Source organism: Vipera berus (assembly GCF_964194415.1).
Source record: "Vipera berus genome assembly, chromosome: 2".
Taxonomy (NCBI): domain Eukaryota; kingdom Metazoa; phylum Chordata; class Lepidosauria; order Squamata; family Viperidae; genus Vipera; species Vipera berus.
This window is the reverse complement of record NC_138203.1, coordinates 7,855,690-7,875,605: the sequence shown is the minus strand read 5'-3', so window position 1 is coordinate 7,875,605 and position 19,916 is coordinate 7,855,690. Positions and strand designations below refer to the sequence as shown.

At 45.1% G+C, this 19,916-nt stretch overlaps 1 protein-coding gene across 1 annotated transcript in view; it reads left to right on the top strand.

The window, feature by feature from the left end:
• Positions 1–19,916, top strand: part of KIAA1328 — a 237,882-nt gene that overhangs the window by 170,236 nt on the left and 47,730 nt on the right. Inside the window, exon 9 of the mRNA XM_081319270.1 lies at positions 13,961–14,139. Within this exon, the coding sequence (XP_081175396.1) occupies positions 13,961–14,139 (179 nt within the window). The remainder of the gene's footprint in view (positions 1–13,960; positions 14,140–19,916) is intronic.

Here is a 19,916-nt window from a genome sequence, read left to right as displayed (position 1 = left end):
TTCCAGAGATGTGGTAGGCGCTGCATTTGAAAGACTGCGTTCGTACCTGGAACTTGACATTAACCTGGCGTTCTTTTGTGAAGGATGACAGCTGCCCTACGTTGCGGGTCCGTAGGAAAGGCCACAAGTGAATGCCTGGCAGATTGTCCAGCTTAGAGTTTGCTGGGTTTGGCTCCAACATGAATCTCTGCAGACTTGAAGAATTTTGTTATTCTGTTATTTTCAGCAACACCCACCTGGTTTTGCTTTCTGCAGGGTTTTATTTTTTTCAGGCAGGAGAAAAATATAGTTTCCTAATCATTCATCCATTAGGACAGCCAGTTAAGACCTATAACTGCAAAACAGGGCGTGAAAATATGATTTTTTTTTAATGCCTTCCTGAGACAAACTTTAGAAAGGATTAAAGAAGGAAAGACTCCTTTAAGCTAATGCAATCCTGGGTTGTATAAACAGATCGTGCGAAGTATTAGTACCACTTTATAAAACCCTAGTAAGACCACACTTGGAATACCACAGCCACTTTTGGTCACCATGTCACTAAAAAGATGTTGAGTTTGGAAAAAATTCAGAGAAGAACAACTAAGATAATCCAAGGCCTGGAGACTAAAACATAGGAAGAACGGCTGCAGGACTGGGGTTTGGCTAGTTTAAAGAAAAGAAGGACTAGGGGAGACTGTTCTGTACCAGCCTGCTACCGGCCCTGCAACAAAAGCAGGGACAACCCATTTACAAACGGCAAGAGGCTGGAATAAAGCCTGCCAAATTTATTCACATAAAACAGAGCAAGACAAGACACCAACCATAAAACATGAGCTAAGAAACAGGAACTATCCAAGCGGTTGCCTTCAGCAAACCAGCCCTCCCACACATTCCCCTTAAATACAGTTCAGGGCGTGGCCTCTCTCTGCCTCCTTCCGAGGTGCCCCATTGCCTTCCTCTGTTTACTCCTGATTGACTGCCTCCTGCGTCGGGCGTCCTTGAACAGGGCCAGCTGTGGGTCATCTTCATCCACGCTGTCAGGCTCACACAGCTGGGTCTCCACCGGGTGGGAGGGGCCTGGCTGGGGGCTCTGCGGAGCCTCAAAGCCATCCTCAGCAAGCTCTCCAACACCCCCCTCCTCCTCCTCTGAGTCGTCCGACCCAACTGCCGAACCCACAGGCTGACCCTGAATCACAACAGAGACATGATAGCAGCGTTCCAGTATTTGAGGGGCTGCCACAAAGTAAAGGGGGTCAGGTTATTCACCAAAGCAACAGAGGGAAGGACGAGAAACAACGGTTGGAAACTGATCAAAGAGAGAAGCAACATAGAATTAAGGAGAAACTTCCTGACAGTGAGGACAATCAACCAGTGGAACAGCTTGCCACCAGAAATCATGGGCTCTCCATCACTGGAGATTTTTAAGAAGAAGCTAGACAGTTCATTGAGATGGTATAAGTTCTCCTGCTTGGGCAGGGGGCTGGACTAGAAGACCTCCAAGATCCCTTCTAGCTCTGTTCTCTATATAAAATTTCTTTAAATGTAATTGGTTATTCAGAAAGGGGATAAAATTTGGCTGCCTATGGGTCTGAAAAACATATACAGCGGTACGTCAGTTCTTGTTAATTGGTCCCGGGAGGCACAATGAGTACTAAAAACGACAAATACCAAATCAATTTTTTCCATAAGGAAAAGCTAGCGAGTCACGAGGCAGCCGACACCGGCACGTTCTACAGTAGCTTGCGCGGCGAGTACCAAACAAACAGCGAGTACCAGGACAGAATGTTTGCATCAAAATGTGTCAAGTACCAAATTCGACAAGTTTCAAAGCAGTCAAGTACGGAGGTACCACTGTGAAAGGATATGAACCCAGGATGCAGGGTTGACGGTTAGCAAATCTGAGTCAAGTTACACCTGGATTTATACTCGTTTCAGGTAGAGTCTTGGATATAGGATGAATCCTCAAGTTTTCAATATATTTTTTCTAAGTAATCAGTGTGTAGAGAAAACTAGGCTGTTGGAGAACTAATCTGGGCTAGCTGTTGTCATACTGTTCCAAAGGTTTATATATATATATATATTAATGCCTGAAGATGCATTTTGCACCGTTTAACCTGCCTTTTATAGTACGAAACTCTTTAATGAGAATTAGGTTATTGTGATCACTTGATGGATGATTAAATTTACACATTGCCTTCTTTTTGGAAAACAAACATCCGAAAAATAATTAATTCCTGAGAGGTTACGACAATAGAAAATAGCATCACTAGGAAATGCTGTAGAGTCTGTTTTTTGCAAGAGCTGACTGGCTAGAGAGATGACCTGGTTGTATTTCTGGCTGTGTCTTTCCAGACAATCTCTTTTCTCTTCTTTCTTTCTTTCTTTCTTTCTTTCTTTCTTTCTTTCTTTCTTTCTTTCTTTCTTTCTTTCTTTCTTTCTTTCTTTCTTTCTTTTCTCTTTTCCCTTTCCTCTTTTCTATTTTTGTCTCCTTCCTTCTTTCTTTCTTTCTTTCTTTCTTTCTTTCTTTCTTTCTTTCTTTCTTTCTTTCTTTCTTTCTTTCTTTCTTTCTTTCCTCTTTTCCCTTTCCTCTTTTCTATTTTTGTCTCCTTCCTTCCTTCCCTTTCTTTCTTTCTTTCTTTCTTTCTTTCTTTCTTTCTTTCTTTCTTTCTTTCTTTCTTTCCCCTTTCCTCTTTTCTATTTTTGTCTCCTTCCTTCCTTCCTCTCTTTTCTTCCTTCCTCTCTTTTCTTTCTTTCTTTCTTTCTTTCTTTCTTTCTTTCTTTCTTTCTTTCTTTCTTTCTTTCTTTCTTTCTTTCTTTTTGCGTATGTCTCCTTTTCCTTCCTTCCTTCCCTCCCTCCCTCCCTCCCCCTCTCTCTCTCTCTCTCCATTCCTTCCTCCCTCTTTCTGTCTCCATAGTACATAGTGTGGACCAGTTTGTAATAAAGGAAGAGGGACCAGAGCAGAAGTAGTTTAGCCATTGAGTAGTTAAGACAGTTACACCTCCCTCGGTGCCTGGTTTATAGGAAGAAGGGTGCTTCCAATGCATAGCACATGTAGTACGGAGGAGGCTTGCGAGTCTGTCCAGGGATGACATTCCACCTCTGGGCCAGTTTCTTCCCAGGAAGGGTTGGTCCTCCAAAAACTCTCCTGATAGCCTACGCTCTTCCCTGGCATTGTAAGAGGGACGATCGTGCTCTGCGGAAATTCAGCCTCCAGGTTTAAGCAGCAGATGGATCCCTTCTGTCCTCTTCCCTCGGGCAAGATAGAGGCTGCAGAATGACAAGCCATCCCTCGCTCCATAAGTTCTTGATCTGATGTCCCTCAGATGTGTCGTGGAATAGCTCTCGCTCTTGAGGCCGGTTGATGACCTGGAACAGGACAATGCAGCCGGTTAAGATCCAGAGGGAAGCCCAGCCGAGGCAGCCGCTGAATTGGAAATGGTGATGCTCACCAGCGGGTGGTTTTTCAGGGTGGGGGGACGTAAAGTTGGAGTGGCTCTCAAGATGTCTGCTGCTGCCGCCCTGATCTTTCTCAGATTTCACAGGCTGTGGTTCGAATAGAAAATGATATTTGTAACCCAGAATTGAAATTGTGGGGTCCTTGGCGCTCTCTGAGCTGGGTTGTTTCCTTGCAGATGTTTCATGACCCAACTAGGTAACATCATCAGTGCTAGAAGGGAGTGGGGCTTGCTAGTCGCATGCCCTGTCAGTATTGATGGGAATATTCTTGGTGGTTTCTTGATTAGGCTGTGGTTAATTATTAGAATGTTTGTCTGAATTGGTTGTTTGTCTTAATTGGAGTATGGTCTACTGCTTGATTGTTTTTGAGTGTTAATCTTGATAGGTAGATACTGATAGAAGAGAATGTTTGTAGCTCGGGGTTGAACGGTGGGGTCCTTGGCGCTCTCTGAGCTGGGTTGTTTCCTTGCAGATGTTTCGTGACCCAACTAGGTAACTTCATCAATACTAGAAGGAAGTGGGGTTTGCTCTCTGTTTATATACTAGTGGCTGGCCATGTCAGTGATGATGGGAGTATTCTTGGTGATTCCTTGAATAGGCTGTTGTTTCCTGTTTATTGTTTGTGTAAGTTGGTTGTTTCCTTCATTGGCGTGTTTACAGCTTCATTGTTAATAGTGTTAATAGTGTAGTGTTAATCTTGATGTTAATCTCTGCTCATCTGGAAGTTGATTGATGGCAAAGAGCTGTTTTGCTTTTTTGGGGGTTTCCTTTTTAGCTTTATTGTCTCTTTTGAATGGCGTGTAAATGCCATTGAACTCTATGTGCCTGTTGATGGCTGATTTGTCTTGAGTGCCGGGCTTTCGGGAATTCTCTAGCATTTTTTGGAGTTGGCTTGGTCTGGGGTGTTCAGAGTTTCGCACTTGACACTAGGGTGAGATCTGTCCATTTGTTGGGCGATTAAGGAGCTTTCGACATGACTTCTGACTACTAGTTGATGTTCTTGGATGCTGTCGAAGGAAAAGTCTTCATCAGGGACCAGTCCAAGCCGGGTGTAAACAACATGGCGACTGCTTTAGAAAGACGATTGTGGTTTATTGAGGAGGAGAGCCAGACGGAAAGATGGCTGTGAAAGAAAAGAGAGAGAGCACATGTAGTAGGGAGTGGTGGGTTTTTATATCCTCTTGGGCTTTTGTTTGGAGTTGTTTCCTGTTCCTGTTTGAGGTTTTCTATTTCTTGTGTCATGTACTTTGGCCTGAGTCTGAGTGTGCCCCTTTGGCATCTGTGGGTTAATCCTATTATGTCCTGTCTTAAGAGTTTGGGTGGGGTATGTAGATTTTAGGCGTCTTTGTCTTCTTAATCTTCTAGCTGGGGACCTCCAACCTTTCTGGATGGTTTACATCTGCATTTCTACAGAGCTGGTTTCCGCTTGGGGGGAGGGAGACTTGGGGCTATTAAGAAAAAAACTGGGCATGCTTTTCTGCCTCTTTAAGATTTTTTTTATTTTTATTTTTATTTATTTTAATTCCATTTATATCCCGCCCTTCTCCGAAGACTCAGGGCGGCTTACAAGCTTAGCAGTAGCCTTCATTCTATGTATATGCCTGCTTATTAGGGCTTTCACACACACCCCAAGCGGCATTATTACAAAGTCAGCTTAATTGCCCCCAACAATCTGGGTCCTCATTTTACCTACCTCGGAAGGATGGAAGGCTGAGTCAACCTTGAGCCTGGTGGGACTCGAACCTGCACTCATTGCAGGCAGCTGGTGTTACTTAAGGAGGCATTAGCCCACTCAAAGATCCTTTGAGGAAATATAATATTCTGCCCTTTTAATATTTCCTTCTCTGGCGGGGTGGGTGGGTGGTGGTGTTTGACTTCCCACAATGTGCTCTGCTGGTCTGGTGCCTGTTTGTCTTATTCTTTTGATTCTTTGGCTCTCTCTCTCTCATCAGCCCTACAAGAGGTAACACCAGCCACGGGATTCAAGGGAAGGGGAGTCCGCAATAAATTCAGATATATGTCAACTGGGAAGCCTTGTGATAGCTTATGAAAGGTGATTGAGGCAAGTCCTTTTCTATGACCAGGCAAATAACATTTTCAGAACCAGAGGTGCAATGCATGGTTGCAGGATTTGGGCATGTTTAGTCTAGAGAAAAGGAGGACTAGGGGCGACGTGACAGCAGTATTCCAGTATTTGAGGGGCTGCCACAAAGAAAATGGGGATCAACTTATTTTCCCAAGCACCTGAAGGGCAGGACAAGAAGCAACGGATGGAAACTAACCAAGGAGAGAAGGAGCCTAGAACTACGGAGGAATTTCCTAACAGTGAAGACAGGGAACCAGTGGAACAACTTGCCACCAGACGTTGTGGATGCTCCATCACTGGGTTTTTTTAAGAAGACACTGGGCAGCCACCTGTCTGAAATGGGGTCTCCTGCTTGAGTAGGGGGTGAGACTAGAAGACCTCCGAGGTCCCTTCCAGCTCTATTCCGATTGATTGCATAGCCCAGGGGTAGGCAACCTCGGCTCTTTTATGACTCGTGGACTTCAACTCCCAGAATTCCAGAGCCAGCATGGGGGAACTGTGGCCCCTTCATGACTCGTGAACTTCAACTCCCAGAATTCCTGAGCCAGCGTGGCTCAGCTTGGAAACCTCGCCCTTTCCCCTCAGCATGGCTGGCTCAGGAATTCTGGGAGTTGAAGTCCACGAGTCATAAAAGAGCCGAGGTTGCCTACCCCTGGCATAGCCCCATAAAATGTTTTTGGTGGATCTGCTCCGACATTCTTCGGCTAGAATTGATTCATCCCAATGTGCTGTTCGCGGATGAGTTACCGTAAATTCAATCATCCTTCGCTGTTTTTTAACTTAAACAGGAATTTAGCCACCTCCAGGCAGACGTTGGTTTATTTTTTGGGGTGTGTGTGTGTGGAAATGACATTTCTCCCCCTCTCCTCAAGCAGACTAATGAAGCTGTATTAGTGCCCTAACTTGAGCAGTATATAAAGATTAGTAAATAAGACCCCATTAAAAATACTTATAATGTAAGCAACATGGGTCCCAGTAGCCTTTCTAATGTCCATTAATGCTTATTCCGAGGATCAAGGCTCATTTTCCTGAGCCATTTAGTCAAACTGTGCGATTATTTAGAAAGTTAATTCATGCATACTAAAATCAGGCTTAAGTAATGCAAAGGGTAGGAGGTAAAACTCTGCGGAGATGATCGTCCTTTTTGTTATTTAATGATCAGCCATAATTAACTTGCAAATTTGAAATAATTAGAACAAATTAAAGGTATTTAACTTCGCCTCCCTGAAGAAAAATTCAAATTGCACCAAATGCAGTTTTAAATTATTCAAGTCTCAGAGGTCTGTGTGCTGGGTTTTTTTCTCAGCCCCCCCCCCCCGCCACACACACACACACACACACACACACACACACACACACACACACACACACCTACCTCCCATATAATGCTTTTTTCTATGACAGGAATACCAATCTGCTTTTTGTCAGAATGCTTCCTATCAAGTCATTGTTCTTTGTGTCTAATAAATGACAGCTATTCTTCTCAGCTAAAAAGTATTTTAGTCTCTGAAGACTACATCAGCGTTTCCGTGGCATTTTAATTCAATAAAACAAAAGGTTAACTTTTTTTTCTCTTCTCTTTTTCTCTCCTATCCTTTCTTATCTTCGTATCCCCACACCCCTCGTTTTGTTTTAAGGAACAATCTTAGCAAGGGGAGTCTTGAATGACATTTAAAAAAAAATTGCCATTCTGGTTGGAAAGCCACGTCTGGCTTATGAAACAGCCAAGGAAATCATCACACTGAGTGGTTTATTTAGGCAAAGTTTAGACAAAGAGTGTTTTTGAGTAACTCACAAAGAAATTCTCTTTTTCTCTATATATTTTTTCCCTATTTTCCGCACAGGTAGTCTTCAACTTACAACCGTTCATTTAGCGACCGTTCATAGTTACAGTGGCACTGAAAGACCATGACATACGACCGTTTTTCACACTTACGACCATTCCAGCATCCCGGTGGTCACGTGATCACAATTCAGAGGTCTGGCAACTGACTTCGTATTTACAACGGTCGCCGTGTCCCGGAGTCATGTGTAGCCCTCACCCCCCCTTTTCCAGCCTTCTGACCAGCAAAGTCAACGTGGGAAGCTACATTCAATTAAGAAACGTGTGCCTAACTTAACAACAACAACAATAATAATGTTGGAAGGGACCTTGGAGGTCATCTAGTTGTCACTGAACAGCTGTGGCAAGGAAAGATAACAAAATGGGGCAAAACTCATTGACTAATTGCCAACTTCCCAGATTGGGATCATGTGGCCCTGGGGATGCCCTGGCGGTCATAAGTGTGAGGACCGGTCATAAGGCACTTTTGTTCAGTGCCGTTGTAACTTCAAATGGCGACTAAAATGAATGGATATAAGTCAAAAGACTTATCTGTAGTCCAAAACCTCCAAAGGAATCATTAGATTGGAGAAGCTGATAAGAGAGAGATGTCTAAATGATACACACCACCAAAAAAAAAAATTGTTGGGAATTTGGTGGCATACAGATTTCAATAATGCTAACATCCATAAATCCCCAAGGATCCAGGTTAAAAATAACCCCAAACGTATTGCAGGAAAACACAAATCGTGGACTTTATGTAAGGTACAACGGGCTTTTTTCAGCTTAAATTGGCTAATCAAATTTTGGGTGAAATTGCTCTGAAATCACACAGCCTTTCTGACTTATGAATGTCCAGGTTGTCCTCTTTGGCCAAGGAAGTAGGAAAGGACCGTGGGGACCTTAGTGCACTCTGAGCTTGGTTGGTTTCTTGCAGACGTCTCGTTACCCAACTAGGTAACATCATCTGTGCCAGAAGGAGTGGGATGGAAGAAGAGGAAGAGGACTGTGGGGTTCTTGGCGCTCTCTGAGCTTAGTTGTTTCCTTGCAGGCGTTTCATGACCTAACTAGGTAATATCATCAGGGCTAGAAGGGAGGGGGGGGAGGAGGAGGAGGACTGTGGAGTTTTTTGGTGTTCCCTGAGCTCGGTTGTTTTTCTCGCAGGTGTTTCATGACCTAGCCAGGTATCATCATCATCAGGGCTATGCAGTCTCCATCACCTCTGGACCAAGGATGCGGGCAGTTATAATTGCCAATTATAATTCTGCCTCCCTGCCATCATCCTTCCCCAAAGCTGTCCTTTGGGGAAGGTCCAGTGGAGGCTGCAGAGATCTTGAGGCAGAGAGCAAGAACTATAGCACATTAATTGCATCTCTAGATGCCTAGTTTGACCCCATGTGTTAAAAAGCTGCCACATGTACTGATAGAAAAGAATATTTCTAGTTCAGGGTTGAACCATGAGGGCCACCAAATTCAGAGCACACCAAGAACTCCACAGTTCTCCTCCTCCTCCTCCTCCCCCACTTCCTTCTAGCACTGAGGAAGTTACCTACTTGGGTCATGAAATGTCTGCAAGAAAACAACCAGGTTCAGAGAGCACTAAGGACCTCATAGTCCTCCTCCCCCCCCTCCTCCTCCTCTTCTTCCTCCTCCCAAACCCCATTCTCTTCTAGCACTGATGATGTTACCTAGTTGGGTCATGAAACATCTGCAAGGAAACCACCAAGTTCAGAGCACACCAAGAACTCCACAGTTCTCCTCCTCCTCCCAAACCCCATTCCCTTCTAGCACTGATGATGTTATCTATTTGGGTCATGAAACATCTGCAAGGAAACCACCAAGCTCGGAGCATACCCAGGACCCCACGGTCCTCCTCCTCCTCCTCCTCCCACTTCCTTCTAGCACTGAGGAAGTTACCTACTTGGGTCATGAAATGTTTGCAAGAAAACAACCAGGCTCAGTGAGCACCAAGGAACTCCTCCTCCTCCTCCTCCTCCTCCTCCTCCTCCTCCTCCTCCTCCAACCCCACTTCCTTCTAGCACTGAGGAAGTTACCTACTTGGGTCATGAAATGTCTGCAAGAAAACAACCAGGCTCAGAGTGCACCAAGGACCCCACAGCTGCTACGTGTCTGTGTATAAGTGCACCTGGGTGCTGTTACTCTGCAACAAATGGGAAGCCTGGTCTGGGCCAACATGTATCCCAAATTGCCACTGTAATGGGGAGACATTCTCCCTATCCCTGCAGATCTCCCTCTCTGTGCTTCATATCTTAAAACTTGGTGGGTCTTGCTACTCTGGAAATCCACGCTTGGTGTATTAATCTTTTTCTTTCCTAACTTCTGCTCCTTCTGGTTTTAGCTGACATTAAGAGCTTAAGAGTCAGACCCCAAGGCCTTGTTAGTAAAGCTTGTTATGCTGCATGGCTTTGTTTTGTTTTGTTTTTTTTTATTTCAGTTCCATCCAGTCTTTTAAAATTAGTAATTTCTTCCCTACTTCTGCCCTTTGTAGCGCTATTCAGCCTTGCATGCAATGTTGCATCCTGGAGGTAACCTTGCCCCATCTAGAGAAGTCATTGGAAGACCTTCCTCCTGCTAATTGTAATCAGTCAGATGTCAGCCTCTTCCCATAACCAGTGCTACCCAGTCTCATTAAAACCAGTAATTCCTCCCAAACAAGGACTGGGGTCTTAAATATCTTTCAGTGATGTTAATCGGGATAAACCCAGATTGTTGGGGGCAATAAGCTGACTTTGTAATAATGCCGCTTGGGGAGGTGTGTGTGAAAGCCCTAACAAGCAGGCATATACATAGAATGAAGGCTACTGCTAAGCTTGTAAGCCGCCCTGAGTCTTCGGAGAAGGGCGGGATATAAATGTAATAAAAAAAAAATCTTTGGGGGTGAAAGTGAGCTTTGTTTTCTGACCTTTCATGGGTAAGGGCTGTCCTTGACTTATGACCAACCGTTGAGCCCAGAATTGCCATGGCTAAGTGAGACAGTTGTCCAGCGAGCTTTGCTCCATCTTATGACCTCTCTTGCCACGCTTGTTATAATTTGTTAAGTTAGTCTCACACACACACACACGTTAAGTGAACCTGGCTTCCCCCATTGAATTGGCTTGTCGGAAGGTCACAAAAGTGTGTGTGTGTGGGGGGGAATCACATGACCCGGGATCCTACAACTGTCATAAATACGAACCAGTTGCCAAGCATCTGAAATTTTGATCATGGGACCGTGCAACGATCCTAAGTGTGAAAAACGGTCATAAGTACTTTTTAAGGGCCTTTGTAACTTCCAACGCTCACTAAGCAAAGTGTTGTGAGCTGAGGACCACCTGTGGAAGCAGGTATGCATTTGCAACCTAAGGGAGTGTGCGAAGTCAGCCTCACACACCCCCCCCCCGAGAAGGAAATATTAAAAGGGCAGAGAAATATATTTCCTCAAAGGATCTTAAAGAGGCAGAAAAGAATGCCCAGTTTTTTTCTTAATATCCCCAAGTCTCCCTCCCCCAAGCAGAAACCAGCTCTTTAGAAATGCAGATGTAAACCATTCAGGAAGGTTGAAGCTAGAAGATTAAGAAGACAAAGGCACCTAAAATCTACATACCCCACCCAAACGCTCGGACAGGACATAATAGGATTAACCCACAGATGCCAAAGGGCACACCCAGACTCAGGTCAGAATACATGACACAGGAAATAGCCTCAAAGGGGAACAGGAAACAACTCCAAACAAAAAGCTCAAGAGGGTATAAAAACCCACTCCCTACATGTGCTCACTCTTTTTTCCCCCCAGAGCCCTCTTCCTGTCTGGCTCTCCTCTTTAATAAACTGCAACCTTCTTTCTAAAGCAGTCGCCATGTTGTTTATTCCCGGCTTGGACTGAACGATGATGAAGACTTTTCTTTCAACAGGAGAAAGATAGGTTTTATCAAAAGAAGTCCCTGAGATGCCTCCTACATCTTCCTACCCCTGAGGCTGGTCCTTCTGAATAGCAAGGCTGCTTAAATCCCATACTTCCTAGCTAACATGGGAAAATGACATCTTGATGAGAGAATAAGGTCGTACTCCAACCTCCATGGAAGGAGAAGTTTGAAGCAGACTCATCTCTTAGAGTTTTTTTGATAGACTGAAATACATGGAACACAGAATCCTAGGGCTGGAAGGGGTCACCAGGTCTTCTAAACCAACCCCTTGCTCAAGACAGGAGACCTTACACCATCCCAGTCAAATGTCTATGGAGACTCTCATTCATCCAGGTCATGGTTGTCCCAAAGGTGCTTTTTTTCCAAGAGGCAACTGGATATTCTTGTTTTCTTGGTAGATGTTTCGCTTCTCATCCAAGAAGCTTCTTCAGCTGTGACCGGATGGTGGGAAATGGAAGGATTTATACTCCTTGCAGACAGCTGGTCATTTGCATTCCTTTGGAGAGTCATTGAGGCCACTTGGAGGCTTATCTGCGTTCTCAGGGTCACCTGAGTGGTGCAGATGGGTGTGGAGCCTTCTTGGAACTTCTGAAAGGACTGTGTTGTAGACTGGAGATAGACGGTGTCGTATCCCTCCCCCTCTGTCGAGAGAGGGCTGTTCAGTTTTGACCTAAATGGCCTCTTTGACCCCTCTTTCCAACCAGCGGTGCTCTCTGTCCAAAATGTGGACTTCAGTGTCTTCGAAAGAGCTGTTGTGACTCAGGGCCAGCCTGTGGGTCCGACAGCCGGCTCCGATGTATCGGAGGACTCAGATGTGGGGGAGGAGGGAAACGAACCGGCTGATGATGATGATTTGGAGGCTTTGCAGAGCCCTCAGCCGGGGACCTCTTCTCAGCTGTGTGAGCCCGAGAGTGCGGAAGATGATGACCCACAGCTGGCCCTGTTCAAGGACGCCCGACGCAGGAGGCAGACGAGCAGGGACAAACAAAGAAAGACTATGGGACTCCTCGGGAGGAGGCACAGGGAGACCACGCCCTGAGCTCTCTATAAAAGAAGTGTTTGGGGAGGGGCTGGTTGCTGAAAGCAACCTTTTCCGCTTGAGAAGACAAGCTCTTGTGTTTTTGTTAACTGCGTAATTAAATCTTGGCAGAAGCCTTTTAGCCTTGGACGCTTTCCAGACTCTTCTTTTGATTAGGGGTGCGAGAAGAGGGCTGGTTCAGAACAAGAGCCTCCTTTGTCTTTTAAATGAAGATGGACTGCTAAATCTTGCACCGATGGGTTTGTTGTTCTATGTGGTGCCACGCCTCATGAAAAAGCATCTTTGGGATCCCAGTCAAACCTTTGTCCAGTCTATTTTTGAACACCTCCAGTGATGGAGTATCCACAACCCCAGAAGGCAAGCTATTCCACTGGTTAATTGTTCTCACTGTCAGTAATTTTTTTTCCTACTTCTAGGTTGGATCTCTCTTTAGCTAGCTTCCACCCATTACTTTGTGTGCTGGTTTACGGTGCTTATCCAACTGACTCTTTTAACGTATGTCCTCCTCCTCTCCACAAATCCCCTTCCCTTCTAGCACTGATGATGTTACCTAGTCGGGTAATGGAATGTTTGCAAGAAAACAAGCAAGCCCAGAGACCACCAAGGAACCTTCATTTCAATCCTGAGCTACAAATATTCACCTTCATTGGAACTAGGAATGTCTAGCCCAGGGATAGGCAACCTTGGCTCTTTTATGACTCGTAGACTTCAACTCCCAGAATTCCTGAGCCAGCATGGCTCAGCTTGGAAACTCACCCTCTTCCCTCAGCATGGCTGACTCAGGAATTCTGGGAGTTGAAGTCCACGAGTCATAAAAGAGCCAAGGTTGCCTACCCCTGGTCTAGTCTAATGAAGAGAAAGACTTAGAGTGATATGATAGCTGTCTTCCAGGACTTGAGGGGCTGTCACAGAGAAGAGGGGGGCAACTTATTCTCCAAAGCACCAGAAGGCAGGGCAAGAAGCAACCGGTGGGAGATCATGAAAGAGATCCAGCCTAGAACTAAGGAGAAATTTTACGACAGTGAGGACAATTAAGCAACAGAACAGTTTGTCTCCTGGAGTTGTGGGTGGTCCAACACTGCAGGCTTTTAAGAACAGACTGGACAGCCATTTGTCTGAAGTGATCTAGGGTCTCTTGCTTGAGCAGGAAGTTGGCCTAGATCAGGGGTAGGCAACCTTGGCTCTTTTATGACTCGTGGACTTCAACTCCCAGAATTCCTGAGCCAGCGTGGCTCAGCTTGGAAACCTCTCCCTTTTCCCTCAGTGTGGCTGGCTCAGGAATTCTGGGAGTTGAGGTCCGCGAGTCATAAAGCGGTCTAAGGCCTAGGCCAGGGGTAGGCAACCTTGGCTCTTTTATGACTCGCGGACTTCAACTCCCAGAATTCTTGAGCCAGCATGGCTCTCCTTGGAAACCTCTCTCTTTCCCCTCAACATGGCTGGCTCAGGAATTCTGGGAGTTGAAGTCCACGAGTCATAAAAGAGCCAAGGTTGCCCACCCCTGGCCTAGATAGAAGCTTACTCCCAAGCTCACTTCCAGCCCTAGGATTCTCTGTTCTAATTTGATATTAAGACAGGCTTATGTGGAAGATTGAAGACGAGAGAAAAAAGACACCCATAACCCACTCTTCCTTCTTCCTTTTTCTTTCTCTACCAGTTCCCCCAAGGTGGACTGCGGAGGTTGTCTTTTAAAGACACCCTCCAGGAGAAGCTTCAGGACATCAGAAGGACACGAAAGGATCGATTCGGGCACGAAGAGCCTGGGCTTCAATAGTGACGCAGACGGCCCAACTGTTTGGGACAGCACAAAGAAGGAGTCCGTCAGGTCCAAACGAGGTGGGACATATTTTATTTTTACATATTATTGATCAGGTAGACTGAATATGGCTACCTAACTCAAACCTGGTGACTCCAGGTAGAATTCAAAATCGACATATAAAAATCTCCACCATGGTGGGAACAAACACAGTCAGGATGATGATGTTCTTCATTTAGTCATCTCTGACTCTTAGTGATTCTCTGGGCCAGATCTCTCCATGTCTTCTGATCTTGCCCTACTTCTGTGAGTTGCTCTCTGCTCTGGCTGGTGTCAGCTTTGATGTTTCCCAGCCACTGTGTTCTTTGGCAGCCTGGTTTCCTTTTGCCACTAACTCTTCCAAGCATAATTGCTTTCTCCAGAGAATTCCACTGCAGAACATGTGAGGCAAACACAATCACACAAGATACATTGGTACCTCAGTACTCATCATTAATTGGTTCCAGGAGGCATGATGTGTATCAAAAACAATGAGTACCAACAATAGTATCTATTGGTTTTTTTTAAAAAAATATTTGATTGTCCCTCTGTGAGGGCGATGGACAGTTTGAATATGTGATAGGTAGGTAGATAGATAATTGATACATAATGAATGGTTGATGGGTGGATGGATAGATACATGATAAATAATGGATGGGTTGATGGACGGATAGTTAATGGATGGATAGATAGATGATGGATGGATAGATAGATATACATGATAGATAATGAATGGATGGGTTGTTGGGTGGATAGATAGATAGATAGATAGATAGATAGATAGATAGATAATTGATATATAATGAATGGGTGGGTGGATGGATAGATGATGGATGGATGGATAGATAATGGATGGGTTGATGGATGGATAGATAGATAGACAGACAGACAGACAGACATAGATAATGGATTGGTTGTTGGGTGGATAGATAGTAGAGATTGTAGAGATAGATAGATAGATAGATAGATAGATAGATAGATAGATAGATAGATAGATGATAGATAGATAGATAGATAGATAGATAGATAGATAGATAGATAATGAATGGGTGGGTGGATGGTAGATGATGGATGGATGGATAGATAATGGATGGGTTGATGGATGGATAGATAGATAGATAGACAGACAGACAGACAGACAGACATGATAGATAATGGATGGGTTGTTGGGTGGATAGATAGTAGAGATTGTAGAGAGAGATAGATAGATAGATAGATAGATAGATAGATAGATAGATAGATAGATAGATAGATAGATAGATAGATAGATAGATAGATAGATAGATAGATAGATAGATAATGGATGAAGGACCACCAGGACAGCAGAACAAATAGGGTGTCCCTTCTCCCCAATTGTGTGGTCTTCAACTCCCAGAATACCTCAGCCAGGAATATTGTGGGAGTTGAAATCCACATATCTTAAAAAGTGTTGGGAAACAGTTCTGTAGAGCATATAAATGCGTTAAAGTCAGCATACAGACATAACCAGTGCCTTCAAAAACATACCTACTTTTCCCCTTAAGATATTTGCATTTGATTTTCCTTTAGAATCATGTTTAAGTTTGCTAATTCTTTCAACAGTGACCCTTAGTGGTCTGCTTGCCCTAATAATTAAGCATGTTCCTGCAACCTTCATCATCATCATCATTTTTTTTTCCTGGGTCATTGGCCCCTAGGGAGTCTCACCTGGACAAATGTTAATTGTCTTAAACAAAGATGAAAAACAGGATTTCAATGGAAATGTCAATTTTGGTGCAGAGGCAGCTGTGCTAGCCAGTCTGGTTTGAACCTCAGTGAGAGAATAAAAAAGAAATTGGAATGTCTAAACAAAGAGTACCAATGAGTCCATTCCTTGTGTCCCAAGTCATAATTTTTCTGCATTCTTGAAAGCACTGCTGTATTGACAATTACAAATGGCTCGTCCTAGAACGATAGCATCAAGGCAGTGGAATTTGTGTACGCATTTTTCTGTGTTCCCTGCTGCCTTAAATGCGTTAAATACTTGTATGTAGCAATGCAACTCTTGCTGGTTTGGCTGTTATTTATAATTCATTACACCCTTCCAACATTTTCGAATTTATTACTTATTTAGTACTTTCTGCGTGTGTCTGTGTGCGCGCGCACACACACACACACACATGGGTGTACGCTCTGGAGATCCAGCAGGTATATCTATCAGATCAATAATATAGATTATTAAAGTCTCAGCCTTTGTGAGCAGTTCATTCATCCCTTTGCAAACGGAATGAACTTTTATTGTCAAAGTATAACCATGTATACATTGAGATTGGCTGAGCCTCCCTTCGTGACCCCACCACCACAACTCACAGTGACAACAAACCCTCCATCTTATTACACCATGTGAGCTAACTGCACAACACACCGGCCTCACAAAAGTCAATCATACATAACTCCATTTTTTCCAGTCTGTTTCCCCTTTAATCTCAGTCCAATTGCATTCAGAGCAGACTTAATTGCATTTAACTCTGTTGCTGAAGTGGCTGTTTTGTTTCATTTTATTCCACATCGATACAGTTAGTCCTCGAGTCACGTCTGCAATGGAGTCCAAAATTTCTGTCGCTAAAGGAGACGTCTGTGAAGTGAATTTTGCCCCATTCTACGGCCTTTCTTGCTACCGTTGTTAAGTGAATCATTGCAGTTGTTAAGTTGCTGACATGGTTGTTGAAGTCCCAGCTTTCCTTGTGATGATTTCTTCCTAGAGAAAAATCATAGACACCGGCTCATCAGCCACCCATCTGCTACCCCCATTCTCTGCAGAAAGATGGGAGGTGCACCTAATGAAGAAATATTTATTTATTTATTTATTTTATTTATGGGACTTATATGCCGCCCTATCTCCCGAAGGACTCAGAGCGGCTCACAACAATAAAACAGCTATAAAAAAAACAGTAATACAAATATTAAAAAAGAATTAAATTACAAAGCCCCATAATTAATTACTAAAACCAATAAGATTAAAACAATATTAAAAAACCCCATCCTCAGTCCAGGTCAGCCAGTTGGAAAAGATACGTCTTTAGGTCGCGACGAAAGGACCGGAGATGTGGGGCCATCCGAAGTTCTCAGGGGAGCTGATTCCAAAGGGCCGGCGCCCTGACAGAGAAGGCCCTCCCCCTGAGGGTCGCCAGCCGACACTGTCTAGCCGACGGCACCCTGAGGAGACCCTCTCTGTGCGAGCGCACAGGGCGATGGGAAGTCGTTCCTGGCAGCAGACGGTCCTGTAAGTATCCCGCGCCTAAGCCATGTAGGGCTTTATAGGTAAGAACCAGCACCTTGAACCTCACCCGTAGGACAACCGACAACCAATGCAGCTCACGCAGGAGGGGTGTAATATGGGAGTATCGGGATGCTCCCATCACAACCCGCGCGGCCGCATTCTGCACCAGCTGAAGCCTCCTGGTGGTCTTCAAGGGCAGCCCCATGTAGAGAGCGTTACAGTAATCTATACGGGAGGTAACGAGTGCATGAGTGACTGTACGTAAGGCATCTCGGTCCAGATAGGGGCGCAACTGGCGCACCAGGCGAACCTGGGCAAATGCCCCCCTGGCCACGGCTCCTATATGATGATCTAAGTCGAGTCGTGCATCCAGTCGAGTCGTGCATTTACTCTTTTCCCCCAACCCCTGAAGAAAGGGCAGGAAAGCAATGTAGCACTGATGACGTTGCCTAGTTGGGTCCTGAAACGTCTGCAAGAAAACCACCAAGCTCAGAGAGCACCAAAGATTCCACCAGGCAGGAAAATGTCTGTCAGCCACCTAAGGCATTGCAGTACATGTGGCCCTCACCTTACGACCACAGTTGAGGCTCAAAATGTCTGTCGCTAAGCGAGACACAGTTGAAAAAAGGGTCACCGTGTGGAAAAACAAGCAGAAAACTGCATCCCGCTTTTGGCGTCGCCACAATACAAAAAAGATGTTGAGGCTGTAGAAAGAGTGCAGAGAAGGGCAGTCAAGATGACGCAGGGGCTGGAGGCTAGAACATAACGAAGATATGGCTGCAGGAATTGGGTATGTCAAGTCTAACGAAAAGGAGGCCTAGAGGTGACACACGATGGCAGTGATCCAATGTTTGAGGGAGGGGTCTGACTCTTCTCCAAAGCACCTGAGGGCAGGACAAGAAGGAATGGATGGAAACTAACCTAGGACAGAAGCAACCTAGAACTAAGGAGAAAGCTCCTAACGGTTAGAGCAGTCTGCTGTCGCAATAGCTTGCCTTCAGTAGTTGTGGGGGCTCCATTGTTGGGGGCTTTCAAAAAGAGACTGGACAGCCATTTGACTGGAAGGGCAGAGGGCAGAGGTCCCCAACCGGTTCCGTGGAGCGAGGTTTTTCCGTGGACCGGAGGGCACATGGTTTTGTTTGCCGCCTGCATCTCGCGGATGGGGCTTTGCTTGTTTGTGCGGACCGGTTGCTGGCATGCTGCGGCCCAGTACTGGTCCACGGACCAGGGGGGTTGGAGACCCTTGACATAGGGCAGGGGGGTAGGCAACCTTGGCTCTTTTATGACTGGTGAACTTCAACTCCCAGAATTCCTGAGCTAGCCACGCTGAGGGGAAAGGGAGAGGTTTCCGAGCTGAGCCATGCTGGCTCAGGAATTCTGGGAGTTGAAGTCCAGAAGTCATAAAAGAGCCAAGGTTGCCTACCCCTGGCCTAGGCCTAGGCCGCTTTATGACTCGTGGACTTCAACTCCCAGAATTCCTGAGCCAGCCACGCTGAGGGGAAAGGGAGAGGTTTCCGAGCTGAGCCATGCTGGCTCAGGAATTCTGGGAGTTGAAGTCCGCGAGTCGTAAAAGGGACATCGTTCCCTCACGCCGGCTGAGGAATCCTGGGAGTTGAAGTCCACGAGTCATCAAAGAGCCGAGGTTGCCTACCCCTGGCGTAGGGTCTCCTGCTCAAGCAGGGTGTGTGTGTGTGTCTGTGTGCGTACCAGAAGACACTTCTAGGTCGCTTCCGACTCCATTAATCTATGTTCTAGGTTCTAACAATGAGTCACCCAGAGCAGTGCTGATTTTCCCAGGAGGAGAAAACAAGTCACCTCAGGACAAAAGTCACCGTTCCAAACCTAATTAGACAGAAGAAAAAAGGAGGAAACGGAGACCTGATTTTCTAGGGGAAAGAAGCCACTCCAGAAGTGCATTTTTAGGGTGCAGCTTTTCTCAACGCTCCCCCAGTTCCCCCAATCCTAATCTTGGGGAAAATAGCTTTATGGCAAATGGTTGTTGTTTTTTCCCCTTGCTTTTGGCTCAGCAGTTCCACTTTTAGGAGCAAAGTTAAGTCATTTTTTTTTTCTCCTGCAGCCGAAAATAAATCAAGCGGAGGAGTCTTGCTGCAAATCCTCGCCTAATCTTTGGGTCACTCAGGAACTGTCTCTCCCTTTTTTCTTTTTCTTTCTCCCCCCCCTCTGTTTTCACACACTCCCCTTGCCTTTTTTTCTCCTCTTAAAACTTGTCACCGAGTTTGCAATGGGTGTCAGCAGAAGCCTACAAAGAAAAGGAAAAATACACGTTCCTCTCCAGAAGAACAAACCCGTTGCCATATTAGTTAAGACCTGGGGCTGCGTATTTTATTTTATTTTATTTTATTTTTTAAAAAAAAAGAGGGAAAGAGAGAGAGATGCTTTTGTTGCAAAGAAACTTTTGAAAGGTATCATTAAGAGTGCGACCCGAACAGAGGGGAAGGTTAATCTCTTGCAAAGCTCCGCTACAAAAGTTGGAAGCTGGCAAAGGGCTTGTGTCCAAAAGAAATCAATTTCTCATTTGAAACAAAATCATTTTTGACTAACAGGAGTTCAGGATCCATT